Consider the following 22,937-nt stretch of genomic DNA (forward strand, 5'->3'; position numbering starts at 1 on the left):
CCCCCTGCTGCTGGCTGCCCCACCAACGTGTGCAGAGACGGACTTGCCGAGCTGCACACGGCGAGCCAAGGCCAGCTGAATGGGGATGCGGGAGCCAGGAGAGAGAACAGGAAACCGTCGGGTGAAACTTTGGAAAAGGGGCAACTGTGCAATTTGCCCAGGGCACACACAGCTGTCACAAGGCTTTTCCGTGTCCTCGTCAGAGCTAAGGGCCCCCGAGATCCTTGAGCCCAGATGGGAAACTGAGGCCCAGAGAGAGGTGGGCCACACATACACCTTTTGTGTGTCATGCAGAAGGACCGGCATCCCAGACCCAGCAAGACAGAGGCAGAAAGAATGAGAGCACTTCCAAGGCCACGTGACAATCGCGAAAGGCACACCTTCAGGTGTCACTGCAGGTACCCGCTCAGCCCTGGAGACGCCCACAGACAGACGGCGGTGCTCCCGAGGGTCCGACCCTGGGTCCCCGTGCACCCAGCCTCCTCTGACCCTCTTCTATCCATTATTCAGTAAGCTACTGATGACAGCAAACCCTCCTGTAGAACTTTCTAGCACCCGGCTCTGCTGTCAGCGTTCCACCCACACTGACGCACACAGGTCAGGACACTGGAAGGCAGGCAGTGTGACTAGACCCACCTCACAGGTGAGGCACTGTAGCCGGGTCACCCGCTGGGAAGCGGCAAAGCCGGGCGAGGCACGTGGACCGGAGAGCCTGGCGGCGTCTGTATCCCCACCGCCTCCTGGGATGGCTCCTCCTAGTTCCAGGAGCTGGGGGCCCAGGAGGCACGTGGATGGGTGTCCTGCAGCCACTGTAACAGGTGACCGCAGACGTGCTTCACACGGCAGGAGTTCATCCCTCACAGTTCTGAGGACTAGGATCCAAAATCAGGGCGTGGGCGGGTCACACTCCCCCCAGGGGCTCCGGGGGTGGGGGGTCCCTCCAGCCTCTTCCAGCTTCCTCGGCCCCAGCTCTGCCTCCATCACCACATCCCTCCTCTGGTTTCTCGGTGTCCAAACCAAGGACACACGTGACTGCATTTCGGGCCCATCCAGGAGTCCAAGGTGACCACCTCACCCCAAGATCCTGACTCCATCACTTCTGCAAAGACCCTTGTCCTAACCAGGTGGCCTGATGTCCCGGGGGCAGAGGCCACCGTGGGAACGAGGCTCTGGCTCCCGCCCCCAGGCCAACCTCAGCGGCAAAACACCCGAGGAGACAGACACTTGCTCGTTCCTCCAAGACGCGCAGTGGATCCGGACTCACCCGGCGCAGGCAAGGAGGCAGAAATCAGCCCTTCTGTCTCGGACAATCTTCCCATCACGCACACGGCAGACAGCGAGCACCTTGTCATTAAGGAGATATATTAAGCTGTTTAATATCAGGTTTTCGGCTGGTAGACGTTCTGGAAGGGAGAGGAGGCCGCTCCCTGGCAGTTACCTCGGCGAGACCTTCCCGTCAGTATCTCCTGCCAGTTTTGGCAACGCTTGTCCTGGCCCCTGCGGGGGTGGGGATCTGTTTGGTAAAGCACGCTCTCTTCCTATTCAGAACCTCCAGCACCTGTTGTTCACTCCTACCAACCTATTTTCTTTTGGGGGAGGATTTCCCTGAAGGCTATGGGCCTCATAATGACCACACTCAAGGAGGGGTTCCCCCAGCAACTTGTTACTCGCCCACAGACCTGCCCATGCCCCGACCGGCCACGCCGTGAGCCACAGCCAGAGCATCAGGACAGTGAGCGATTTGCCGCCATCAGGTGATCACGAGGGGCCTTCACACCCGCTGATCCCCCTCCCCTTGGGTCTCCAAGAGACACAGCAACAGCTGTTCAAAGTAGGACACAGGGGACAAGTTGCTCACTTATGGTTGGGTGGAAAAATTAACTCAGAAGAGACTCAAACCTCTTATGGTCAATTTCATGAAAACCAATTTAAAAACAATTCAAAGATCTGTAACTGCAAAGAAAGTCTGAAGTCGTTTCCATTTAAAAATAATTGCAGTGACTCAGACTTGCGTTCCAAAGCAAAGGGTCGGGGCCGGGGGGGAAAGAGATTTGCTTGAAAGTTTAAGATCTACTGTGTTTTAAATACTTGTCTGCCAGCTCATCCGGAATTTGGGGACGTGACTAAGGAATGAAATTAGAGTGGAAATGAATGCTCTGTCCCTGGCAACCATGAGCACAGGCCCCTAGTTCTTCTTTCTGTATTTAAGCCTCCGTCACTCATCTTTTTATTCAAGGTAAAACAAGATGCTCAAATCTACTAAACCGTGTATTAAATATTTAGCACCAAGGCTACTGCTGTGATGTTGTTTTTCCTGCTGAACGAAAAACAAACTCAATCCTGAGCGTAGGGGTCGATTCCAGCTTATTTTCGAGGCTTTTTAAGGAGATGTCAGGTCTGCAAAATTTCCTTTTAGGGTGTAAAAAACAACCAGCTGATCAAACTGCTCTTGAGATGCCCGACTTGGTTTCTTCTCTGGCATGTGGGAATGAAGACCAGAGTTTCTTTCCTTCTTTTCACCTTCTTCCCCTTTCACGATAGCTCAGGGACGGCCCCCAGAGACCCTAACACCAGGGAGAATCTCCACGCTGCCGTTCAGGAGGATGTTTGCGGAAAAAAATGACTTGCTTGCTTTGATTTGAAAAAAGGGGATAATCTTTTCCAGAAGCTCCCAAGGAAACATTTGTCATGGTCAGCTGGGGCGGGCGTCCTGACGAGGCTGGGGGCGCTGGGAGCCGGCACAGCCCCCCACCTGCTCGATGGGGGCAAAGCAGGGCGCGGGGGCCAGAACTGCGCTCTCTGCAGGTTTTACTGACTTCTTACCATTTACCCATTTCCCTGCCTGCTTCCCTGCTACTGTTATAGAATTGTTAATAATTTCCTTTTTCTTTTATTTTGTCAAGCAAAGGAATTCCCAGCTGCAGGAGCAGCTGAAGACAGTGAACTCCTGTGGTTGCCCAAATCAGGCAGTTTTGGCCGACGGTGAAACAGCAGGGTGTTTGGGGAGCCGGAGTGACCGTGCCCTGGCCACTCGAGCCCATGGACAGTAGCGGCCCAGCATCACGGCCAGGCCAGCCGCATGGAGCCACCCGGGAGCCCGGGGCAGGCGGTTCCCTTGGCCATGACGCTGGCCTTGCAGCTCTGCGGGCGGCCATTCCCTCCCTGAGCCTCTGGGTCCTGTCTGAACGGGCGAGGATGACGAGCCCCTGGGGCTGCAGTGGGGACCAACTAAGAGAATCCTCCCAGTGCTCAAGTGTGCCAGCGCCCACGGCACGTGGGAGGCGGTGGTGCTGTGCTGTTCTCGAGGTCCCCCTGCCTCGGACCCTTGGGAGCCCCTGACTGGGCAGCACCAGGCCAGCCTTTCCTGGGGGCTTAAGAGCTCAGCTGGACAGGGGCAACCATGTCCTCCACATGGGGACGTGGGGACGCTTGGACCCCGGGGAGAAGGCTTGCAGTGGACCCTGGAAGCGAAGCAAGGATTGGAGCGGGAGAAGCCCCTTCTCCAGCGACCCTTCCCCGAGGCCTGGCACCACGCTCCTCAGGCAACAACCCCCCACATCTCAGGCGAGCCCCTCTGTCCCCCAGAGTCTTCTCCTGGCCTCTCGTTTCCTCAAGACACTTACTCTCAGTGATGGTGGATCTCGAAGGTGGACAGCTGGCTGCCGATGGTGCCGTTGGGCAGAGAGCCCAGGGTGGTCGTGCAGCCTCAGCCGGGGTCCCGGCTGCTCTGCCCCGAGCCTCCACGGGGCCAACAGCTCCGCCCCGCTGCTGACAAGCTCGGGAGAGTCTCTCAAAAGCCTGTGATGGGTTGTTACTTGTTTTTCAATTAATAAAGTCCACGGCTTTCTGACTATAAAAGTAACCCATGAAACTGGAGACAACCTAAGTACCCTACAACTGGGGGCCTGCAAGGTGATCAACCACGTGAGACTTGGTGTCTGTTCATCACTCCCAGTGGCGTGGGGGTGGGGGGGGCGCCGTGGAGATGCACCAAAGACCAAGGACTGGACCTGGAGTAGCTGCTGGAGAGCCCCCTGCATGCTCAGACCCTCACAGGTCAACCGCAGGACCCGTCCCCCCCCCCCACCCCGTCACAGGGCCTGTGCTGGCCGAGGAGGCCCCCCTGGGCCTGGCGCACCGGGAGCTGCCGCTCTGGATGTTTTCTGTTTGCACCACCCGCAGAGGCCAGGACGGCCCTCAGAGGCCCTGCTCCTTCAGGCAGGGGCCACGTGGAGACACCGGGTGCTGCTCTGAGCCCATGGGAGCCCCGCACGGCGTCCCTGCTGGGCTGCACACGTTAACTGCAGGAGTTTGGAGCCCGAAGCTCCCCTGGGTCCACTAGGCCCTGTGCTTACTGGAGACATAGATGCGTCACACCCAGGGCTCGGTGGGGGGTCAACTGAGGTTGTGGACAAACTGCAGGGCACTGGGCAGCCCCGGATACGGAGCGGAGGTGGGGCCCTCCCCCGAGGTAAGTGCAGGAAGGGGGCTCTGGGCACCAGCGACCAGCTGAGGTGATGAGACCAGGCCAGAGGGGTGCAGAGTTCCAGAACGACCCAGCGACCCCATCTGTACTTAAATCCCACAGTGGCTCAGGGAGGAAACAGCCAGCCCGGCCGCCCTGCTGTGTTCCTGGTGTGCCCCCTGTTACAGGCGAGGACGTCGAGGCCCAGGGGAGCTCAGGGCCCACAGGAGGTGGCACCTGCCTCTCTCAGCAAAGGAGGCAGCTCTGCGGCTCACAGCCCAGCCCCCGCTGTACAGGATCCATGCGGCATGTCTGACGGGAGCATCAAAAGAGATTAAATATAGGAGAGGCGCTGTTTGACTCATATATAAATTGGTCCTGGAGACCAACACACAGTACAGGGTCATGGACAACAAAACTGCATTTTACACATTAATCTGGGACGGCCGCTAACCATGCAGGGCTGTAGCAGCAGTTGTGCTGCAGTATAAGCGTGGCCATGGCTCCCTCTTTGGCGGCCAGGGGAGCACAGCCTTTCATTGGAGCCTCTTTAAATCCTCTCCTCGTAAAAGTGATGAGTGGAAATAGCGTGCAGTGGTTTCATGCTTTGATAACGAGGCACAGAGCCCCAGGTCCACCGACGCGGTGGCCACGTGGGGACCACGGAGAACACCACCGTAGCCCCTCTGCCTGCCAGCCCTGGAGGGAGGGGGGAGGGAGGAGGTGTCAGGGAAGAGCCAGCCCCTCCTGTCGCCTCCCACATCGGACAACTGTTCCAGGGACAGATAACCTCACAGAGTCAAGTCCCTTGTGACTCCTGCCCTGTGTTGGCCCCGGAGAAGCTCATTTCACGAGGCTGTAGCGAGTGGGCTCCCCTGGGCCGGTGCTCACGACAGCTGGATGCGGTCCTAGTGTGGAGGCGCCCCAGCGAGGGGCAGGGCCTGCTCAGGGCCCGGCAGCGGGTCTGGACCACCGTGTCACTAACCAGAGGCAGTGCAAGCACTGGGAAGACAGCCGAGAGGGCGCCCATCTGAGCGCCACTCCCAGCTGGACACACTGGTCATGGGCGGGGGGGGCCTTGGCGGGGCCTGGAGGGCAGGCAGTTCAGTGAGGCTGCCCGCTCACGCCCCTGGGCCCCAGCCCGGGGCCTGAGCGGGGCTCAGCAGGCTGAGGTCGAAATCACCAGGGGAGGCCCTGCCCTCCAGCACTTCCTGTTCTCAGGCCCGCGCTGCCCCCTGGCGGGCCAGGCTGGGGTTGGGGGGCGGCTCTGGTTTCTGCGGGGAGAAAGGCTGGCTGGCCAGAAGGTGTTTCTGCAGCTGCCTCTGTGTGTGCACCTCGGCTACGAGGAACTCCTGGGCCTCCAAACAGCTGCTCAGGGATGGTTTCTCCGGGAGATGCGCGCGTGCACACACACGCACACACACACCCCTGTTCTTTGCAGAAGTAGTGCAGGTACTTAGAGCCTCTTCACGTGCGACGCCTCCGGGAGGAGTGGGCAGCATGGCGCCTCCCCAGCAGAGACCCCGCGTCCAGGTCCCCAGCCGGCCGAGCCCCGGCCTGACGGTGCCTGACAGGCCTGGGACCTGATGTCCGAGAGCCTGGAACCAAGCCCTGGCTGGCCTCCCACTCCTGATTCACCTTTAAACCCTCGGAGCCTCAATTTCCTCCTCCTTGAAGGAGAGCTGGTGATAAAAGTAAAACGCGACGTGTCAGCTACAGGGGCACTGGCTTCGCCGGCCAGAGCGGAGGCTGTCAAACCCTAACAAGCCTGGGCAGGTGTGGGAACAGCTTCACTGGCGGGCAGAGCCGCGGCCGAGCGTGGCAGCCGCAGGGGGACCAGGCCGTGGCACGAACAAGGGGCGCGTGGTGGGCAGAGGCGGCCGTGTGTCCCTGCAGGGCGGGCAGCAGCCCCCGGACGGACGTGCAGACACAGGCCCCTCCCCCCGCAAGGCCACACACACGGCTGTCCCTCCGGACCAAGGCGCCCAGAGCTGGACAGAGGGGAGCTGCTGCCCGCAAACAAAGGGAGTGAGGCCCCAAGGGCCAGACGTGGGGTTAGGCCTGGCCTGGTCCACAGGGACAGGGCATTCACGGCCTGTGACCTGTCCAGGCTCTGTGTACGGCCGTCACAGACATTGGCGTCCAGCCTGGGCACCACACCCTGCCCTGGAATGAGCTGCTGGAGTGTAGGCCACAGGATGGCTGCCCCGGACAGCAGCGCCACTGAAGCCAAGCTGACCAGAGCCCGACCCTGCCACCCAGCACTGTGCTCCTGGCACAGCCCTGCCCCCAGATGAGCCCTCAGAAGTACGAGAGCGGGCAGGGCAGCTCCACTGACAACATCCTTTCACTGAAACCGCCCACAAGTCCATCAACAGGAGAGGGAAGAAGAAACCGGAGGTTTTCACACAACGGAATGTGGCTTGGCCACGAGAACAACGGGCCACGGGAGAGGCATCTCTCAGACGTGTGGGCAGCATGGGCGGGGGCAGGGGGTGGGGATGCGCTCGCTGGGAACCGGGGTGCAGGAGCCACCCTGGGAGCAGGAAACTGCAGGGGCCACAGGGGTCTGGGGGCTGTCAGTTGGTCCTGACCTGGTGTTGGTTACCTGGTCACCTGGTTACTGGCGTGTGTTGTAAACATCCGCTTACCATCTGTGTGCATTTCCATATGAATGTTCCAACTCGACAGAAACGTACATTTTAGGAAGGTGGGAAAGTGGGGAATTACAAGTGTCGGTAAAGCTAAAATTGTATTGGATTTTACCAGCACTGATAATATTTGCCCTTGATCTAACTGACCCTCCTCATACAACATACAGAGGAGACCAAGGCAGGCGGGGTGGCGGGTGAACCCATCAACAGTGAAGATGAAAACTCTTTCCTACCTTCGTCACCCAGGCACTGGGAAGAGGTGTGGGTATACACGGAATATAGTCTTACCTGGACGTTGGAAAGGGTTGAATTGTGTTCCCCAAAAATGGTATGTTGAAGTCCTAACCCTGGGGACCTGTGACTGTGGCCTTATTTGGAAATAGGGACTTGGCAGATGGGATTCATTAAGAAAAGGTCATAGTGGGTCAGGGTGGCCCTGAGTCCAGTGACTGGTGTCCTTATAAGAAGAGGGGAATTTGGACACAGACCCGCAGGAGAGGCCATGTGACAACAGAGGCAGAAAAGGGAGTGACCTGGCCACAAGCCACAGAACGCTAAGGATCAACAGCCACGCCCAGAAGCTGGAAGAGGCAGGAAGGACCCTCCAGAAGCCTTCGGGGGAGGCGGTCCTGCGACACCGTGGTTTCTGCTGTGGCCTCCGGAACTGAGGAAGAAGAGCTTCCTGATTCTCTAAGCTGCCCAGGTCGTGATGCTTCCCGACGGCAGCCCGGGACGCTCACGCAGTGTGGACGCATAGGCTTAGAGCTCAACTGTTGTTACGAATTAAGGAACCAGAAATGAACCCACATGTTAATGACATCAAAGACGATGATGGCCACTGCTTTGAGATCCGAGTAGGGACAGTGCAGTGGCCACTCCAGCCACATCTACTGCTGGCCGGTGCCCCTAGGGGCCCTCGGGCACTCTGAGCTTCAGTCTCCTTGTCCACAACAAGGTCTACAGGGTGACAGTGGCCTCCCTGTCTGGGTCCGAGAGGCACTGTGCCTGGCGTGGCGCCCTTTCCTGCACCCACGACCTCGGCCCCATCTGCCTCCAGGCTGGGGGGGTGCCTTCTTTGGGGGCGCCTTTCACTGTCCCCCCAGCTCCTGAGCCCTGGATAACAAGTGCTCAGTAAGCCAGACTCGAAATGACCCATTCCAGACTCACTGAGCCCGGCCTGCGGGGTTTTCCTCCTTTTCTTCTGCTTTGCGAGCAATGCCGGGTCTGTGTAGCACCAGCGACCGGCCCGTCTGCACTGCAGGTGTCGTCCTGCTGCTGGAGTTATTTTCCCCTCAAAGCTACCGCGGGGGCAGGTGTGCTTTCCTTCCCTCCCTGCGTCTGAACACGCTTTGGATCCCAAAACACACACAGCACAGAGGGCGCTGTAGCTCCGGATTCCAAACGCTCAGGAGGCAGCCCAGCTGTTTTGGTGAAGACGGACCGTTAAAGCAGCCTCGCCAGGCCGCGGGGAGCGACGGGTCGCCTGCTGGCAAGTGACCTGAGCAGAAGCGCGGCTGCAGCTCCGTTTCCAGCCTGCGTTCAGCTGTTGCGCCCTAAATAGCCACTGTTCAAGTGCACCAAATATTCCTCATCCCTCGAATGTCTGCAAGTCAAAATTGCAAACTCCAGCACACCCAGACAATCAACGAGCAAGGACTGACTCGGGGAGGGGACTGCAATGGCTCCTGGAGCCCCACCGGTGCTGAACTTACTGTCTTCCTTACCGGAGATACAGAGGTCCCAGAAGGGCAGGGTCCCGAAGCCTCCTGTAATCCAGCCTCATGCAGCGTAAGGCAACCGAGGCCCAGAGAGGGGAGGGAGTGTTGCAAGGTCACACAGCAAGGATACTCTCTATGGCTAGGCCTCACCTTCTAGGCGCCTCCACGTGCACCTGCTCCCTGCTTGGACCGCCCCCCCCACACACACACGGCCCCGCAGGCCACTGGCACCTAGGTCGGAAGCCTTCACTCTCCCAGCCCCGACCACGTCCGTCACTGTGCCCAGGGGGTCTGCCTCTCCCAAGCGTCTCTAAGAGCCACGCTCATCCCCCATCCTCACGCCTCCTCAGGCGCAGACGCCAGCACCTCTCATCTGACAACCGATAAGCCCTCCCACCCTCCCCACCTCCATCCCCGCATAACGTGGCTGACTGACTCTCCTGGAAAAAATCCAAACATCCAGGCCCAGATGCCCTGCAGAGTCTGGCCCCTGCCCCTCTCCAGCTGCCTGGACTCGTCTCCCCTCGAGTTCTGCGCTCAAACACAGAACTGTCCCACAGAACTTTCTGTGATGCTGGGCGTGTCCAACACGGCACCGCCAGTTACATGCAGCCACTGATGCCTCAGGTGTGGCTGGTGTGACCGAGAGACTAGGTTGTCACTTCATCTCACTTAAATTAACCTCAGTATAAACAGCCACATGATGGAGTCCTCTGCACAACAGCACTGGTCCTCCAGACTGTAGAAGCCACCCGGTCCTGGAATGTGCCGCCTCCTCCAGGCTGGCCTTCTGGCCTGGGGTGGTGTCCACCTGACCGTCACACTTGTGCTCAGGCCTCAGCTGGAGGTCACTTCTGAGAAACCTTCCAGCTGCCTCCCAAGTGCTCACCAGCCCTCAGTCTCCCGTCTGCCGTCAGTGGCTCATTCTCTAGTTTGTTCTGCAGACGTATGTGTAGCACCAACTGAGGACCAGGCCCTGCGCGGTGGGGCAGACACACTGCTCTCCGTCCCGCCCTGAGCAGCAGTGACGGGCCTGAGTCACGACTGCATTCCCTGCGCCTGGCAGGAGGCCAGGCCGGGCTCAGTGTTAGTGGGGTGGCTGAACGCAGATTTCTGCCAGGAGGTGGTCACAGCTAGTGCTATGAGCACACCTGGAAGCTTCCTTTCCAAGAAGCAGGTTGAATCCTGTTGCAAAGCCCGCACACTCCGGTGTATCTGCCCAGCCCCACCCCGACTTGCCAAACACCAGCTCCTCCCGGCTTCCTTCTGTAAACTTGGTGCCCTGCGTCCTAAACCAATCCAATAGAGTTTAGACCTCACATCTCTTCCTACAATGCCTTTGTTGACAGATGGATAAACTGAGTCCCAGTAAGGGGGAATGAATTTACTGGAGGTCACACAACAATGGCCTTGCCAGGCCTGCTGTCTCTGTGGATACACCAATGCTTCTAAACTTCAGCCACACACATCACCTGCACCACTATTACCCAGCATGTACATTTTTCGATATTAAAATCTAAATACTACACCAAAAGCACGAGCAACAACAACATAATAGTTAAATCCAACATCCTCAAAATGAGAAACTTGTGCCTCAAAGGACACCACGTATGTGATAAGGGTCTTATATCCAAAATATATAAAGAACTCTTACAACTTACTAATGGAAAGACAACCAACTAAACAACGGTAAAAGATCTGAACAGACATTTCTCCAAAGAAGATCTAAATGACCAACAAAGACATGAAAAGACACTCGACACCATTAGTCAGTAGAGAACTATGAGTCAGAACCTCAAGGAGACACCATCTCACACACCCACCAGGATGGCAAAGACCAAAAAGGTGGATAAAGACAAGTACTGACGAGCAGCGCGTGGAGACAGCTGGTGGGACTACCCGTTGCACAGCCGCTGAGGAAAAGCGTCTGCAGCTCTTCAAACAGTTACACTTAGTTATGATGTGACCCAGCAATTCCACTCCCAGGCATACAGCCGGGAGAAATGAAAACGTATGTCCACCCAAAAACCTGTACATGAATGTTCATACAGCATTATTCATACAGCCAAAAAGTGGAAATAACTCAAATGCCCATTAACGGATGAAAGTACAAGTAAAATGTGGTCCATCCACACTGTAGGGTATTGTTCGGCCACAGAAAGGAAGGAAGCTCTGACACCGCCCACAACGTGGATGAACCTTGAACACATGATGCTCAGTGAGAGACGCAGACACAAAGAATCAGATAGTGTGTGATTCTGTTTACGTGAAACTCCAAGATGGGCAAGTCCACAGAGACAGAAAGTAGGCTAGTGGTCGTCCAGGCCTGGAGGCAGGGCAACATCGGACAAGGTTTTTTTCTGGAGTAACGAAAAGGTTCTAAAATTGTGGTGATGGATGCACCGTTCCGTGAATATACTGAAAGCTATTGAATTGTAGACTTTAAGTGGCTGAATTATGAAATATGTAAATTACATCTTGATAAAGCTGTTAAAAAATCTTACTTTAACACTAAAGCAAGAATACTCAGCAACTCACGGGCTAATGTGCTATTTAAATATTTTTCAACGTCTATTAAAAATATATACCCATTAAACTTTAAATGGTGGGGCTTCCCTGGTGGCACGGTGGTTAAGAATCCGCCTGCCAATGCAAGGGACACAGGTTCGAGGCCTGGTCCGGGAAGATCCCACATGTCGCGGAGCAACTAGGCCCGCGCGCCACAACTACCGAAGCCCACACTCTAGAGCCCGCGAGCCACAGCTACTGAAGCCCGCGCGCGCCTAGAGCCTGCGCACAGCAACGAAGACCCAACGCAGCCAAAAACAAAAATAAATAAATTAAAAAAAAAAAACAACTTTAAATGGTCATGCACATACCACGTAAATTACACTCTGCAGGCCCCCCAGGCTCTACCTCCCACCTCAGGGCTGTTCCTCTCTAGATGCTCTCAGCATACATCCTTCAAGATCTCAGAGGAAAAATACTACCACCTAATTAATTCAGAATCTTCAACTTACAAAGCTCTGGGCGCACCTGGAGACGACTTACTGGACTGTGGACAATACACCACGAAGACGGGGGGCCTGTGTGGCCGACGGGGCAACAAAGACATTGTGGTTTTCGGCTATTGTCCCGGATTCCTGCCAGGGAGGGGTCCAGGCCCACCTGTCACCTGGCCGTCCATGCAGCATCCGAGCTCGACCCTGCCTGGCACACCCTCCTCCCCGCACAGCTCCATACTCACTGTTGCGACATCAAGAGGCCTGGAAGGGGCCCCTCTACTCCAGCTACAGTCTGAGAGGGCACAGAGGAGCCCACGGTGGCCAGAAAGTTCTATGAGGAGCCCCCTCCCCTCCAGAACCTTCCCCAAGGAGCCCACGTGCAGCCTAGGCCTCACCTTGCCCAAATCACCCCTCATGAATGTTGGGGTTCTGTGTGAACGTTGGGGTTCTGTCCTGTGTGAACCAGGCTGGCCGTCCACCCTGGTCACGGATAGCTGCTCCTTCTGGGGGGGCCCATGCCCTGGAGCTCTGCCGCAGTCCCCACCTAGCCCAGCAGCCCCACATGACCTGAATGGCCTCATGGGCTTTTGGGGGTACAACTCATGCTTTAAAAACAATGAACCGTCTCAACAGTGCAAAAATGGCCCTGTTTGAAACTAACCAAAGATGGCAAACAACCTCGGCCCGTGCGGGACAAGCAAGTGCCAGGACCATCAGAGTGGACACCACAAGCCACAGGTGCTCATTTCGGGAGTAGCCTGGCTTCCAAACGTTCCTTCTCCACCATCCCCACAGTTTTCAGATGCCACTGAGGGGTTCACTTTGATTTTTGTAGCACAGTTTCTATTTTATCTAGAATAGGGATCAGGGGTCAAATCAGCTGACCCACTAGTTTTAGAAATAAAGTTTTACGGGCACGGCTATGCGCATTCACAGACATAGAGTCTGGCTGCTCTCGGGCGAGGAGAGCAGAGCTGAGAGGCTGAGACACAGATCACACGACCTGCGCACTCCCGACCACAGCCCCCCACACCTGACCCCCACCGGCCCGGCACTTACTTCATGGGTTTGAACAGTGCTTGCCCGTAGTTCTGGAAGGTCATGATGAGCTTGAGTTGTGTGCCCCCCGACTTCATGGCTGCAATAGGAGGGAAAGAATACAGGGTCACCTGCTGCCTCGGGGCAGGCCCGTGAGCTTGATGATGCACTGCTCCAGGGTCTGGGGGGACCCCTGGGTAGCGGTGACCTGAGGCTGTGGGGTTAGGTCGGGGTATGGGTGCAAATGTGAGGGTTGTGGCAGTGGAGTGGTGAGGGTCCGCGACCAAGGCCTGGGGCAGGCAGATGTTTCAGGGTCAGGAAGCGCCAACCAGGGGCCAGAGCAGCCGTGCTAAGGAGGGTGGACGGGGCCTGGGAAAATGGGCTGACGGCAGAGGTGGTGGGAGGGTGCCACACTGGAGGGTTGGGTCTGCGGTGGCCCCAGCTGGCGCCCTAGATGGTGTTTCCGCTTGCCCCGACCTCGGCCCCCTCTGTTGAAGGGGGCTCAGCACACCCACCCAGCCTCCCCCATGGGGCTGGGGCCAGGGCTGAGACCCACTGGTCGGTGCCTCAGGGGACTCAGGTGAGCACGGGACGCGTTGCACCCTCTCCCGGGGTTGCTCTCGTGGTGACCGGGGTCACGCTAGTGAAGCACCTGGAACAGCGTCGGGCATGTTCAGGTCAGCGGACTTCAGGGGCGAGAGAGGCAGGACCTCAAGGTCCAAGTTCCCAGATGTCTCAGGGGCTGCAGGGCTCCATGGGCGCCACGGCCAGACCTGTCCTCCAGGTCCCCGGCCACCTGCCTGGCTCCTGCTGCCAGGTCAGCAGCTCCATCTGAAGGGGCCCTGGACTCAGCATCGGAGACAGCGTGACCCAGGTCTGTGGGTGAAGCTCCCCGAGCCTGTACCCTCCCCATTCCTAACAAGATCCCTGACCCGCATTTGGATGGGCCACCCTGACTTTAAATGAATGAACTCCGTCTTCTGGAGACTGGTGGACCACACAGACACCTCTGTGTGGGAGGTGCTGCCAGGTGCCAGCAGGGCCAATGACGTTGTGCCCTCGGCCTCGGCCAGTTCACCTGTGAAGTAGGACCAACGTCTGTCCTTAGGGGTCACGGTCAGGACGCTGGTCCAGCTGTTTTCACAGCCCCTGCCTTGATTTAAGGGTCAGAAGAAGCGAGGCCTGGCCCAAGGATGGCTCAGATTTGGAGAATGTGACACCAGGAGCAGCTGGGTTCTCTGTTCTCCCCGCCACCCCACAGCCACGGAGAAAGGCGAGAGCGCGTCCATTTACAGGCACTGAGGGGCCAGCCCCGTGGGCACCTGCCCCACGTAAGCCTGTGCTCCGGCCTGGGTCCTCGGCCCAACTCAGGGGTGCGGCCCAGACTTCAGTGCGTGACACAGGCCCCAGGATGTCTGAGAAGCAACAGCTTCCAGCCTGGAGTACGACTGACGCCGTGATTTGCTACAATCCAGCGCACCCCTCCTGGGGGAGTTCTGCTTCTTGAAAGGGAAACCACAGCACTGCCCCAGGTGGAAACCAGCTCCCGCCCTGGACTTAGACGGAGCCCAGCCGGAACACACGCCTGCTGGATTCCGGAGCCGTGGCTGCCAACAGTTCAAAATGGAGAAAGCAAGCGCTGGGGGGTGCAGCTGGGTCAGCACCGCACAGGCTTTGTTTTTGACCTTCAACCCGACAGCGGAGAGAGATGAGGAGGAACTCAGCTATTCACCACCTTCTCCGGGTCCCCTGGGGTGGCCTTTGTCCTTCCTCCAGGATGACTGAAGGCCCCTCCGGCCCTGGGCTTGGGCGTCCAGCTTACTGGGCATTTTCAGTTCCCTTCCTCCGGGTCAGTCGAGCCAGGCTCCTGGGACTGGGGCCCGAAGCGGTGGTGTCCCCGGGGTAGGAGGGGGACTGCAGCCTTTCTGGGCCCAGAGCCACCTTCCTGAGGAGCCCACTCATTAGGCAGGGCGGCCCTACGGCCCCCAGGGCTGCTGTCCTAGCAGGTCAGTGAGCGCCCAGGACTTCTGTCCTGTGGAGCCGTCTCCACTGCTCAGCACCCCCATTGGCTTTGTCCTGATCTGGATGAGCAACTGTGGGGTCTGTGCTTCAGGCCAGAGGCTGCCCGAATCCTCTCCTGCTGAGTGACTTCTTTTTAAGTAACTCCAAGTACAGAGTAGTTAATTGTGTCGTTTATTCTTTGCATCCATGGTTGTGCACAATAGTGATTTAATTATCAACACTATCACTGGCCCAGCCAAAGCCTCCGCAGGCCTGGCTTCAGGGTCCCGAGGCTCTTTAAAGGCGGCTAATAGCCATTACCAAGCAGCCGGGAGCCCAGCTCTAAAGAAATCTCCGCTGGCCACATGCGTTTTGTGAGTGGATCAAGGGGTCTGAACGGGAGCCTTGACGGAACTGTTCTGAGGGAAAGCATCGGGGGCCTCGCAGGACCCGTTCTCATCGCCACACCATTTCTGGGCTCATGTTCCAAGACTGAAGTGACCGCTTGGGTCCAGACACAGTCCAGAGCTGGGGGCAGAGATGTGTTGACCGTGGGCAAGCCTGCCCTCCCGGAAGCCTGTTCCCTGATTTGCAGGATGGGGTTGGGAGATCGGCTGGATTTCTAGCTCTTCTTCCATTTTAAGCTCAAAAGGATGGCGCTGCTGAACCCTGACTCCCAAGGCAGGTTCCCGGCTCCCATGGGGCCTCCGAGGGCTGCGCCCCCCCAGGTCGCAGCAGTGCCAGGGGCGGGGCCTCCAGCAGCAGACAGCTCTTGTCCAGGGACCCCGGTCTGCAAACCCACCCAGTGGCTCTGCTAAGCCAAGGGCCCAGTCAGAGGCTGCTGTCTCAGCAGCTGGGTGTTCAACAAAAACGACCAGCTGGATGTGGGGGCAGACACCCCCGAGAAGGCGTGCATCCCCGGGGACGCCTGCAGCCTGGCTGGGCCAGCCCCTCTCCTGCTCCCCGCCCAGCAGGATCCTGGGCCTGGACACTTGCAGCCATGCTCCCAGAGGCTGCACTGGGCTCCAGGTGAGATGATGTCCTGCTTCCTCAGGAAGAGGGCCTCCTCTCAAGTGTGAACTTGCTGGGAGCACCTCCAGGCACCTCCAGGCCCAAGGCCGCACATAGCGGGGCTGAGCGTCCGGTCGAGGCCTTCAGCAGGCTCCAGCTTGCCCAGTGCTGGCCGCCCCACGCAGAGGTGACCAGCGGGGACGCTGCCTAGCCTCTGCTCCTACCTCTTCCTCTTCCTCTTCCTCACCAAAACCTCTCAACAGCCCCGTGAGGCAGGTTTCACGGGTCCACACCCGTCTTCAAAATCTCTGGAGCAGAAGTGTTCAGGGGTTTTAAAAATTTCAGATGACAAGAGTTGCAGGTGGTGTATCCATCCCCCAGATTCTGTAGCCCTGAGCGGGTCGGGGGAGAACCCCAGAATTAAATGCACTCCATGGGAACATTCACTCCAAGTGAGAAAAACAAGGGCTTATAAACAGTTTCTCATTTTAGGTTTTGCCTCCATGTCCATTCATGTTGGGTCGGGTTTTGCTGTCAAATGGGTTATGATTTCAGATCTGCAAGCTGGAGATTACAGGGTCGAGGATATGACCACCTCTGTGATCCACAGGAGACGCGGGGAGGTCCACAGAAGTTAACCCATCTGCCCAGAGTCACGCTGACTCGTGACTGGGGCAGCTAGGACACACCAGGCCTGCTGTTCGCTGTGGGTGATGACACCCGGTCCCATCAAGTCAACCTTACCATGCTCATCAGGCACCCGTGAATGCCAGCCTGGGCTCTGACCGGCCCACGGCCCCAAGGAACATGCTCCATTAGGACCAGCTAGGCCAGGGTAAGTCCAGCGGGTGAGATCAGCTCAAACAGCCCACAGGACACAGATGGGCAGGCACTCACCCCAGGTCACCCTGCCAGGCGCAGAGCAAGCCAGAACTCTGGGACGTCAGGCAGCCTAGGCACCATTGCCCAGGACAGTTGGACCAAAGGGGGTGGGGGTGCCCCAAGGCCAGGCCCCCGGCAGAACAGGGGAGGAGGGTGCCCAGGGCGGGCAAAGCTGCCTGTGAACCCCCGAGGCCTGTCCTCTGCCTCCAGCGGCTCCCTGGGCTCCTGGGCTCTGCTCTCTGCACAGGGCAACGTCCAGTGAGAGCTGGGAGGCTGTCTGTCCCCTGAGGGGTATGGTGAGCCCGGCTGGCCTGTGGGATCCTTGCAGCCCTGCCCCTAACCAAGACCCTGCACAAAGCCCGAGGTAATACTCTACAAGCCTGGGTGCACTGTCCATCTTCTTGACATAAGATGCAATGTGCCTGAGCCCACTTGACAGATGGGACACCGGGGCAGACAGCAGCCTGCAAGCATGAATGCTGCACTTCCCTAAACCCTAATTTTAAAACGCTGTTGTCATTTTCCCGAAAGGCCCACGCTCCCTGCCCCCTTCCATCACGAAAGCCTTCGCCCCATTCAAGACCTGGTCCTCCCAGGTGGAGGTCACCTCCTCGCTAATCACTCTCGACTTTATCTGTCCATCAGCATGTGCAGGTCAGGATGCAGCAGAAGCTTGTTGAGGCTGGATTCACCCCCAACTCCCACTGCCCAGAAAGGGGCCCTGAGATGCAGGAGGTGCTCAAGAGAATCCACTGAACAGATGACAAACGGTCATCGCATTGGATGTTTCTCTAACAGCCTCGTCTACTCAGGAGAGAAGGGGACACCCCAGCTGTGGCCTCTCCCATGCGGTCCTCGTCGTCCACACGGATTGCCTTCCAGCACAGGAGGAGGGCTGGGTGGGGCTGGGGGCCGGGAGGCACTCAGATTCCTCCTGGGCAGCAAGAAGGAGGGGAGACCACCGTCGTGCCCCGGCGAGTTCTCTCTCAGGGTGAACAACTATACGCTAGGGAGAGGGTGGTGCTGGCAAACAGCTCAGCGCCGGGCGGAGACACCCAACACAGCCTCTAAAGAGCTCTGGAAACCCAGGCGCCAGCCTCGCAGGCAACCCCCAGCTCCCTGGCCTCAGCCCAGGTTAGCAGAGCCCTTTCAGCCTCAGGATGGCCCAGACACCAGTAAGACAGTGCCTGGAACCCCCTGCTCCCAGCACTCAAGCTCCTGGGGCCTCCCTCCGCCCTACGCGCCTCCTGGGACTGCTCCTCCCACCCAGGGCCTCTGCCCACCCCCTCTGCCCTTGGAGCTACTAGTGACTAATCGGGACCTTCACAAACAATTGCCTGCAGGCCTGAGAACAATGGCATCCAACCTCCACACTCAGAAACCACTCCCGACACATTTTCCTGAAATCAGTAACTGGATGCCCTGAAACTTCTGATTCAGCAGATCCCAAAGTACTCAGAGATGTCTCCTCCGAACTACTCAGTGTATGGGGCTCTGCCCTGGATAGAGTTGAGCCCTTGTCACTCCCCGCCCACACGAATCCCAGGAGCACCTGGTGGGCTCTGAGGCAGAGCCTCCCCAGACAACCAGAAGATGCTGAGCTCTCCAAGGCGTCTCCCTGCAGCTGCCAGGGGTGCCTCTTCTTAACCCGCGGTGGGGACCCGTGGTGCGCCCCCCACAACAGAACAACAGGACTGGCCGGGCGGCATCTTGCCCTGCCTTGCTCATCTTGCAACAGCAGAAAGCAGCCTCCCGCTGCCCCCAAATACCGACAGCATCGAAGGCCTGCAGGTGCCTCCTCTGGGAAGGCTGCCAGTATAACTCGCCCACGAGGTGATGCTCCAGCAAGGAGAGCTGGCCGGGCAGGGAGGGCACCTACCAACACTGGTGATCTTCTGGGCGCCGAGGTCACGCAGCAGGGCCTCCACCGCTGGGTTGTGCCGAGAGTACAACTCATAGCGGTTGATGCCGATGTGGAATTTGAGCCAGTTGGGATAGGAGTCCACGGCCGCGTCCCCCGTGGGTAGGAATTCATCCTCAGGACCTTCGTGTGGCCTGCACAAATGAAGGTGACCCAGGTCAACAGGGAAAGAACAGAACAGCAAGGTCTCGAGATGGATGGGGGAGTTGGCATCGATGCCAAGGTTTTCACCTTGAATCCAAACAAATATAGATTTATTCAGAGGTGCCTCTACTCAAACACGACCCTGCGACGGCCGCACTTTTTCTGTGGCTGTTGTTCCACCAACTAACAATATATTTGAAGGCCTGTAATTCTCACTTACCCTTGGGAGACGCCACAGACAGCTACAACTAAAGCAGACCAAACCCAGACCGTCAGCGCTAGGCCCCGCCGCGTCTGTCCCAGGGTCACTGAAACAGCCTGACAAGCATGATGTCAGCCTGGGGTGCGAGGGGCTGCCGGCTTCCTGGGGGCAGATGAACCCAGTGTGGCGGAAACCTTCGCTGGGTGCTCTGCTTTGGGGCAGCAATGATTCAAAAGGCTAAATTTGATTTTCAGGAAGCAGCCTTGGGTGGGGAGAGAGGAAAGTGGCACTCACCCCAGCTGAGGCCCAAATCGAGGACCTGCTGCCAACATGGCCCATCCTTGTCTCTTGAGCCAAAGGGCCAGTCTGGGGGAGGACAGGCCCTGTTTGATGCTGGAGGTAAAAGCGGAACTTGTCTAAGCGCTAATTCACCTACAAGTGAGGCCTTTTCAGCCCCACGTTCTGCCCACAACGGACACGATGGGCTCCGAGAAGTTGCCCAAGGGCCCCATGCCTGACCAGTGGCTCTGGGCTGTCTCTCCTGCAAAGGGGCCCAGGCCCAGCACACTGCTCTGCCTCTCACATTTCTGAGCATGTCCGTGAACCTGGCCAGCAGACAAAGCTCAGAGGCCACGGAACACCTTGGTGTGTTTAGACAGAAAACACTGGGTCTGGTCCAACTGCAAAGGAGAAAGGATTTTTGAGATGTTTTGGAAACCTGGCCTTTCCCCTCTGTTGCTTGTGTAACCTTTGCAGGTACTTATTTATCCTGGCCTTGCTGTTGGTTAATATTTCACCACCCAGGGCGGCAGCATCTGCTTATTTTGATCTGTGTGGCTGAGGAGGGCCTTGGGGGAGGAGTTTAAACCAGGACAGTTTAAAGAGATGCTCCTGGGGGCTGCTACTCGCCTCTTAGGAAGCTGTCACCCCCTTGCAGCCTGGGCGGGGGCAGAACTCCCTGGTTATGCCTCACGGGGGCCAGCATGCCCCTCTGCTAATTTTTTCTCAGGGGCTGGTTTACAAGGCTCATTAGGCCTCTCCAGACCTTCCCGACATGTCCACCAGAGCGGTGTTGCCACGCACCGGCAGGCAGCAGCTTCCCAAGGAAGCACCTTCACTCACTGCCTGAGTCCCTTTGTGAGCCTGTGACCAGGGCCTTGCAGGCCAGCACTGCTTTCCTGCAAATGCAGAGCTGACTCTTCCCGGCTCCTGCCTGCCATGTCTGCCTTCCAGGCCAGTGGCCACAGGAAACAGCTCCCAAACCACCCAGCAGCCCTTCTCAGGGAGGCAGTCATTCTGGAGACAAAGGCAGTGCCCAGAGCCTGCACGCTGCCCGCCCCGCAAAGCTCCCCTTCCTGCGGCCTCTGCCATGGGGTCCACGCCCTCTGTGAGTCTCTGACCCTGAGCCTCTTTACACAGCGCCTGGGATGTGCAAGGGCACTTTCTGGGAAGGGGCACTGGGGTGGATCTTTATTCTCACGGGGCGCATGGCTGCCTTGGGGGTCGGGCCTGCCAGCACCCACCTCAGCAGCCGCAGCCCCACTCACCAGTCTGGGTTCTCTGCTGCCGCCGCCTTGGGGTTGAACCTGATGTCGCTGTTCACGTTGAAGAGGACGTCGTCCTCCGTTAGCGGCGGAATGGCTACCTGGTACAGTGGGTGCTGGAACAGCCTGGCCAGGAGGGAGCCGTCCCCGCTCGGGCCGGGGGGCGGCACAGGTCCACGCGGACCGGGGTCTCTGAGTAGCGGCCGGTGAGCGGAGTCTAAGGGTCGCAGGGCGCCGGGATCCTGCCCCGGCAAGGCACCCTCGGCCGGTTCGGCTGCGGGTGGCAGTTTCTCAAGCGAGTGGGACGTGAGGTTGGAGGAAGGGTCGGAGCTGAAGTCCTGCAGGATGCGCAGTGTGTGCTTGTTGGGCCAGCCCGCGTCGCCGGCGGCGGAGGCTGCAGCCGGGGGCTCCCCCGGGCGTCCGCGCGCCTGGGCCCAGCCGGGTGCCGCCGCCTCGGCCGCGGGCTGCGCGCAGGAGCAGCCGGGTTCCCCCGAGGGCTGCGCTCCGCTCCGCTCCAGCTTGGGCAGCAGATCCAGCACGATGTGCAGCGCGCAGGCCACCAGGAACGCCATCAGGATGAGCACGCGGAACCTGCGCACCAGGATCATCTTCATGGCCCGGCGGGCGAGCGGGGCCTGGAACTCCGGGCGCCCCCAGAGCGCGCTCCGCCCGTGCCCTTCTAGTCTTGGCTTGGCACGAACGCGGTGCCGCGGCGCGGATCAAGGTCCACCTGGCGTCGGCCAGCTACTCGTCCCGGGGCTGTCCCACGCGTAGGGCGCCCACCGCCAAAGCGCCCGCTCGCCGGGCCATTTCGGGGCCGTTCCCTCTCGCCTCTCCGGAGCGGCCGCGCCCTCAGCCGGCCGGGCCCAGCGGCCCTCGTCCGCGAAGCTGGGGGCGCAGCTCGGGGAGGCCCCGCGCACGTAGCGGCCCGCTTGGGTCTCCGGGGCCGCGGCCGCGCTCATCAGGCGCTCAGGGGCCGGACACTTAGGCCCATCCCGGCCAAGGCGCGGCGGCCTGGGGTGGGGGTGGGGGGTGGCGGCGACCGCGCGGCGCAATCCGATCCGAGGCTCGGCGCAGTCTCTTGCGCTGCTCCGTGGGCCGCGCTAGGCGCCGGGCCGGCCGGGCGGAGAAGGGGCGGCTCCTTCGGGCAGGGCTCGGTTCTCTCACGCTGCGGCCCGCAGGCGGGGACCTGGAGGGGAATGAGGGCGCAGGACCGCGGGGACCGAGGAGGGGGCGGGAGCGGGGGGTGGCGCACGGAGCGTCCGGCGAAGTCCCCGGGCAGGTGCACCGGTCGTCCCCGGAGCGCAGCCCCCGCACAGCCGAGCCTCTCCCCGGGCGGTCAGATATCCGAGCGCCGCGGAGCCGCCCCCCGCGTCAGCGCCCGCAGATTGGCGGAGCCGCAGCCCCGCGAGCCCGGGCCTACGCTGCTCCCTCTGTTTTCTCCTCCCCTCGGCCGCGCCCCGCGATGCTCTGCAGCTCCCGGCCCGCTAAAGGGAGGGCGCTTTCTTCCCGCGGTTTGACCAGAGAAGACAGAGAGGAAAGCAGACGGCGCTGATCCCGCGCTGCGGGTTCTGCCGAGAAGGGCTCCCCGGCCTGGCTGCCGCGCCCAGGACCTCGGCCCGCCCGGGGCAAGCCGCCGCCAGCTGCAGCCTCTCGGCTCCTCCCCGATAAGCCGAGGGCCAGAACCCAGGCCAAGTCCCTCCCCGGAGGCGCTGGGCGTCTGCGCCGCCGGATGAGCTCCCTCTGGGCGGCGACCTTATGCCCCACGCCCCCGCCTCGGGCGGGTGCCGCGCCCCAGGCGGCCGGCGAAGGGGAGGAGGAGGGGGCGTTGGGGTCGCCACCGCTGGAGACGATGAGAGGAGCGGGGTGTTGGCCCAAACCCGGAGGGGAGGCCCGCACCGGGGCGAGGCTCCTGCACGCTGGGGCCCCATCCCACCTCGAGGGGACCACGCCTGCGCCTTAACTATGGCGGCGCCGGCGCCCCAGTTAGAATTCGCTTGGCACAGAGAGGTGCCCGGTGTGTGCGAGAGGTGACACCTCCCTCGCTTTGGGCGGGACTCTGTGTGTGTGTGTGTGTGTGTGTGTTTGTGTGTGTGTGTATCAATTGGCCTCGCCAGATGCGCAAAATTGGCCACCTACAGCCAGGGGCGCGGTACTTCTGTGCCCACACAGCTTCTGGACCCCCAGCCCCCAATAGGGAATATTTTTTTAAAATTTATTTATTTAATTTATTTATTTTTGACCGCGTTAGGTCTTTGTTGCTGCACACAGGCTTTCTCCAGTTGTGGCGAGCGGGGGCTACTCTTTGTTGAGGTGCATGGGCTTCTCATTGCAGTGGCTTCTCTTGTTGCC

General features: G+C 59.3%; 1 protein-coding gene and 1 long non-coding RNA gene across 2 annotated transcripts in view; both read right to left on the bottom strand.

Annotated features, from left to right (window-relative positions):
• FAM20C (FAM20C golgi associated secretory pathway kinase) overlaps positions 1-22,244 on the bottom strand; it is a 38,604-nt gene extending 16,360 nt beyond the window's left edge. Inside the window, exons 1-3 of the mRNA XM_082360345.1 lie at positions 20,589-22,244; positions 18,654-18,829; positions 12,902-12,980 (exon numbers count right to left, since the gene is read on the bottom strand). Of these exons, the coding sequence (XP_082216471.1) occupies positions 12,902-12,980; positions 18,654-18,829; positions 20,589-21,199 (866 nt within the window). The 5' untranslated portion in view covers positions 21,200-22,244. The remainder of the gene's footprint in view (positions 1-12,901; positions 12,981-18,653; positions 18,830-20,588) is intronic.
• Positions 769-3,743, bottom strand: LOC309613496. Its single transcript, XR_014235761.1, has 3 exons — positions 1,439-3,743; positions 1,265-1,344; positions 769-809 (listed from the first exon to the last, which is right to left on the bottom strand). It is a non-coding gene; the product is annotated as an uncharacterized lncRNA (long non-coding RNA).
• Positions 22,245-22,937: the final 693 nt, after the last annotated feature.

The sequence above is a fragment of the Balaenoptera borealis genome (assembly GCF_965194805.1).
Source record: "Balaenoptera borealis genome assembly, chromosome: 16".
Taxonomy (NCBI): Eukaryota; Metazoa; Chordata; class Mammalia; order Artiodactyla; family Balaenopteridae; genus Balaenoptera; species Balaenoptera borealis.